Genomic DNA, 5,993 nt, shown 5'->3' with positions numbered 1-5,993 from the left:
CGAGCCGAGCCGAGCCGAGCCGAGCCGAGCCGAGCCGGCCGCGGGGCCGCCCCCTCCATGCGCCTGCCGAGCATGTCCCAGCCCTTCCTGCTGGCGCCCATCGCGGAGTGCCCCGCGGGGCCGCCCCGCGCCCAGGTCCGCCTCGCGGTGCTGGGCGCCCGCGGCGTCGGCAAGAGCGGTGAGCGCGGGGCTGCGCGCGGGTGCCGGCGCGGGGCTGCGCGGGGCTGCGCGGGTCGCCGCGCCTAACGCGGCCGCTCTGTGTTGCAGCGCTGATCGTGCGGTTCCTGACCAAGCGGTTCATCGGGGACTACGAGCCCAACACAGGTGAGGTGGGCGGCGGGGAGCCCGCAGGTGAGGTCGGCCGCCGCGGCGCGGGCAGCCGCGGGTCTTCACTGCCGCCCCGTGTCTCTCAGGGAACCTCTACTCCCGCCTGGTCCATCTGGAAGGAGAGCAAGTGGCCGTGCAGATCCAGGACACGCCGGGCTGTATCCAGGTAGGGGCGCGTCGCCGTCCCGCGGGCGTCGGTGAAGCCCCGCGGCGGCGTCCGTAGGCGCCGGTGTCCTCCCCGCCCCGCCGGGGGCTCGCGGCTGCTGCTCCCAAACCCCGTCGCCAGCAGGCATTTACCTGTGAAGAGACTGGGCTGTACAGCAGTTGGCTGGCTAGTTCGTGGTTTGCACTGAACCGGTCAGAGGTATCCACTTTATTTTTAAAAATAAAGTTTAACTCAAAACCTTGTAGACCATACAGGCTTATGAACTTTTGGGGAGATTTTGCTGTTGACCTCTTTTCCTGAGCTACACTTAACTGTCTGAAGTACTAAGGGGGGGGGGGAGAAAGAAAAAGAAAAATGAACTGCAGCATGTTGAGCTAAGTGATCCAAGAATAGGCATTAGAAGTCCCAAATTCTGGCTTGTTTGCTTAAATTAAATCAGTTCTTCTTTACCACTTATGGGCTCAGCTTTTGAGTCTAAGTTCCTTAGAAGGGAAACAGCTGGGGTTAACATCTCCTAAGACAGAGCTCACATTTATCTTTGGACCTGTTTCAGTGCTATTTATGATGCAAGCTTTTTATTTTTCACAACTCAATATGAAATTTTTACTGTCATATCACAGGTGCAAGAAGACCCTGTGCAGATGCTGGATGCTTTGTCTAGATGTGCGAGGTGGGCAGAAGGCTTCCTCTTGGTCTACTCTGTCACAGACTACAGTAGCTATGAGTCAATTCGACCTCTCCATCAGCACATCCGCAAGGTCCATCCAGATGCGAGGACTCCCATCATTATTGTGGGAAACAAAGCAGACCTTCTCCATGCCAGGCAAGTACAGGCAAAAGATGGACTACAGCTGGCGAATGAACTAGGCAGCCTGTTTTTAGAAATTTCCACGAGTGAAAACTCCCACGGTGTCTGCGAGGTTTTCCAGTATCTTTGCAAGGAGGTCAGCAAACTTCACCACAGCAGCAGCACAGACAGGAGACGGTCATCCATCATCCCTCGGCCCAAATCTCCCAATATGCAAGATCTAAAAAGACGATTCAAACAGGCTTTATCTTCCAAGGTCAAATAAACCCCACTGATAAGATCAAGTGTGACTCAATAGACTTCTTATTTTTGTAAGCTAGTTAATAAAGATCTTTATTTTTGTACTAATGCCAGCGATGTGGAAGTAAGTATATTGAAGCTTGCAGTTCTTTTTGCTATTCTATTTTGCTCAACTGTTACTCTTTTAAATTTGATTTAAAAAAAAATGCTACATAGCAACCAAATAAAAATCTTTGGTAGCTGGAGAAGAGGAATTTGCTGTGAGGCTTTGAATCTGCTTCTGTTTGGGTCTGGGATTTGCTGTTTTAGTTCGCTCAAATTACTTTTGTTCTTAGGTCATTTTCCTGCTTGTAAAATTGGGGTGATGATGATGTAACACTCACTCGCCTTTATGAAATATTTGGAAAGCCTTAGTTGGAAAGCTTTTTATGGAGAGGAAAAAAAAAGCATCATTAAACATGGAGAAAAAGACTGGCTATACGAATTCTGCTTATAATAAGATTTTGCTCTCTTTCTTCAGAGGTTCCTATTTTGCTAGCATTTGTAACAACATGAATGATAAGCTGTTACAAATTAATTCCAATTTTTGATATGCTGTGCTGCTTATTTTATAGATCTGTCCCACCAAATTAGTCTCTTGAGCTCAATTTTTAACATGAGGGTTGAGGTTTCTCCCAGAAATCATTGTGGGCCAAAGTGCTGAGCAATCCACAACAATGATGAGTGTGTGGGAGTACTGCTGCTATCTCCGGAGATGTGTGGTAGGAGGGACTGATGCGTAGGTCCTGTTAATAGAAAATAGCTGCAGTTAAAAGGAATCACATCTTTACTTTCCCCAGTGAAATTTTGTAGTTAGGCAGAGACAGGATGGAACATCTACTTCAGTAAGCTCCATACCATGCTAGAGTGATTTTAATAACTATGCTAGATATCTAAACATGGAATGTGTTTTGTACTTACAAATGTGCCTCTGAGGTATGTGCTGCAGGAAGATGGCTGTGCCTTGCCAGTACCTGCTCYTTCTGTCCCCTTGGACTTCAAACACCGTGGGCCATCTCCACTCCTGATGTGCAGAGGAAAGCAGTGGTAGTAGACATGGAAAGGGGGCCTGAGCAAGCTAACCAAATTGCTGTGGGAGGAATCAGAGGCATGAGTTAGCTCTGGGTGGTKGTGGATGCTGCCAGCTGTATCCATATCCAGGACTATGCACAGTCTAAGTCTGGGCACAGTGTTGGTACCTCYCCTCAAAGATTGTATGCAGCTCCACCAAAGGGATCCTGAAAGTGAAGGGACACAGCTCAAAGCCTGTAGGAACAGAGTCTTATTCCATGTGGTTGAAGGTGGGACTGAAAACCGAGTCAAAAAATCTTGAATTTGACTAGGGGTTGTGTAAAATCATGGTGATGACCCACATGAATCAGCGTTCTGTTTGAGATGTATCTGAAAGATTTTTTTCACCATGCAAATCCTTACTTAAGGTTCAGTCTGTGGGCTCGGGGCTTGAGGAGAGCAAGGGAAATGGGRWTGAGGACAAGAAGTAYATTCTTGGCAGACTCAAACTTACTRCACAGGCTATGTAGTMATGGGGAAATTTGAAAAGGCTGAAAATCAAAGAGGTTTAAAAAAAATCAAAGTCGATTATTTATCCACCATTTTATCATACTCTGATGAGGGATAACAAATTGTTTTTCAAGAGAGAATACCACTGTGATACGTTTTTGATTTCCTTTGATTTTTTTAACTGTAGCTTTTGTCTCTGGGAAGTAGCTTGGTAAAATATAACATGTGGCAAGAGTATTCCAGGTTCCTTGAGATGGTGAAGGTTGGTTTCACACATGTAGTGCTGTTTCTCTGGGCAGGTTGCTGAAAGTGTTCAGCTTATAGATGTGCATAAAATATGCTAAAAGGGCAGGAATGGGTACTCTGTATCTCCTGGCAGCCAGCAACGGCCAGGTAAAACAGAGCGTGAGGCAATGCCCGACCCCTGGCGCCTGGTTCCCCRGGGGAAACGGGAGCTCAGGGCTCTGCCTTGGTGCAAGTCTGGCTTCAGGATATATTTTCCGTGGCAGCAAAACTGCCTTTCCCCTGCTTCTGGGCCGGGCGTGCGRGCGAGCTGCCGCAGAACCGCTCAGGCCGCGCAGCCCCGAACGGACCGGCCCAGCGGTGGGGGGCGAGACGACCGGCCGCCGGCCGCTCTAACGCGCCGGTTCCTCCGGAGCCGGGCGGGCGCGAGGCGGAGGGGCGCGCGGGGAGGCAAAGCTGCCTCTGGCGGCAGCGGGGGAGCTCAAAGGCTCGGCACCGCTCGCGCCCTGCCTGCCGAACACCTGCCCCCAGCAGTCTCAAGCCGCCCCCCACCCGGAGGCCGAGCCGGGCACGGCTTGGCCTTCCTCTCCGATCGGAGGAAAACGCACCCCTGCCTCCTTCCTCCCACCGCCCCTGCTGCGAAACGCAGCCACGGCACTTCCCCCGGACGGGAGGGATGAGTGGGATTTCGGAAGCGGGGACGCGTACGGCAGCACGGTTATGGCTGCTCCTGCATCAGCATCCCTCCCCTGTTGGGCTATTTTGTCTAGTTATCTCCCAGAACTGGAATCAGCCAGCAATTCTTTAAGACTTCATGAATTTTAAAATAGCTGCTGCTATCAGCCTGTTCCATGCATTTCGGTTCAGGAGCCGCAGCTCCCTAGGTAGCGGCAAGAACGTTTTCCTCAAAACGCTGTAAAGGCATTCCCCTCGCTTCCCGCTCCAGCTGGGCAACCTTAGGAAGGTCGGAACTGGTTCGGAACAAAGTCCTTTAGGGAAAGCTGTCCTTTTGTGGCAGTTTTTGCACTGGCGCGTTACCATTGGCTCCTGACAACTTTGGTCAGATTCACACCAGTAAGAGAGCATGATCTCTTCCCTCCTAAACCCCAGGGCTTGAAAACCTTTTCAGAGAGCAATAGTTCCAGGGATGATTCTGTCGCTGTATCACTGCTCCAAAGATCTATTCAATCCTCCAAAGAACTATCTTTCAGAGATACGTTCAGAATGACACACCTGAAAAGCTTATTATGAGTTAGAGTAGGGCTCTCAAAACATCAGCTCAGCTTCGGTTTTGGATACCTAGTGACAATTTAGACCATTTAGACCCCATTCGTTGATTCTCTGCTTTGCTCTTCCACTGCTCTCCTCTCTCCCCATGCATAGTAAGGAGAAATAAATGCTTTTCTAAAGAGAAAGATTTCAAGATAATGGGTTTATGAGATTTTCCTACTGCATTCATTGCTTGACGCTCTTGACCAAAASAAGTAGGATCAGATGTATGAATACAGACTGTGACTTGTATTGCCAGTGCGTATTTTGGAACATAACCAGTTACATACTCTCTTCCCACACAACTAAACAARAAATTAGGATACAGGTATCAAACACCTATTTCACTGACCCATGCCATTTGACTGATAACTGAAATCAATGTGATAAAATTTGCATAATAGTTACACTCCATAGGTGTTACAGTTGGGGTTTCAGAAACGTGCTTGGTTGGTTGCTGCCCGTRTTTTCCTTCCTGAACTGAAAATAGCTTTCTGTATGGGAAATCATCAACCGTAAGCCCTCATGCCATGAGTGACTCTGAATAGGCGGTTGCTTTAGTTATATGCAGAGTCCTCTGGCCTTTGCTGGGTGAGTGCTTGGGCAAAGGGATCTGCCCGTGTGTGTAGGTTTGTACGGTCACAGTTCAGAGAACTATATTGCTCTCCTGATCTGTGCACAATATTCCCATTAAAATGTATCTGACCAGAAAAATCTGACAAGGTTATTTATTAGTTTAGCTTGCCTTACTGGGAAGTGGTAATTAATTCTTAAAGCTGSAATATTTCTCTTCTAAGGTATTTGGCTCTTTCTTCATTATTGAAACATCCTCTTCTCAGGTTTCAAATGGTCCTTGTAATCATTTCATAGTAATTTTCCCATTTTCCCCTTTGGGATGGAAAGCCAGTATCAGCAAACATTGTTTCTCAGCACARTGCTGGGAAGAGGGAACTAAACTCTCCTCACCATCTGGGACAGCAARGTGAACGGTGAACTCCATCCCCGTAACTGATATTTCCTCCTCCTCACACAAACAAACCTCAGTGCAGGCAAATCAACACGGTTTTTGTCTGGGGCTCGTGGTCCTGAATCTTTCCAGGAGCCTTAAGAAACATGGCTTGACCAAAACTGCAGCAACTGCTCCAGCGAGGAGGCCTGCCACGGATACCGTTCCTTTTAACACTAAGAAAACCTAACATTTCTTTAATCCTAGGGACAGAAATGGCAAAGCCCAAGGAGTGCAGAGGTCATGAAGAAATCAGAGCAAGAGCAGTGTTACATTGGAGCCCCCCTCCCAGGATTCGAGGCAGCCAGCTGGGTGTTGCCTACTTGCAATACAACAGCAGGCAATGAGCATGGGTATGATTATGCTATTTTGAT

The 5,993-nt window shown here is 48.7% G+C and overlaps 1 protein-coding gene across 1 annotated transcript; it reads left to right on the top strand.

The window, feature by feature from the left end:
• The first annotated feature begins 6 nt into the window (after positions 1–6).
• RASL11A (RAS like family 11 member A) lies at positions 7–1,650 on the top strand. Its single transcript, XM_085321817.1, has 4 exons — positions 7–178; positions 268–324; positions 414–493; positions 1,114–1,650. Exons 1-4 carry the CDS (start codon positions 58–60, stop codon positions 1,564–1,566), a joined length of 711 nt encoding a protein of 236 aa, XP_085177943.1. The 5' UTR covers positions 7–57; the 3' UTR covers positions 1,567–1,650.
• Positions 1,651–5,993: the final 4,343 nt, after the last annotated feature.

The sequence above is a fragment of the Rhea americana genome, unplaced genomic scaffold, assembly GCF_003343005.1.
Source record: "Rhea americana isolate MKP2758 unplaced genomic scaffold, rheAme1 scaffold_71, whole genome shotgun sequence".
Taxonomy (NCBI): domain Eukaryota; kingdom Metazoa; phylum Chordata; class Aves; order Rheiformes; family Rheidae; genus Rhea; species Rhea americana.
The sequence above is the reverse complement of the archived record's forward strand: the minus strand, read 5'-3'. Positions and strand labels throughout refer to the sequence as shown.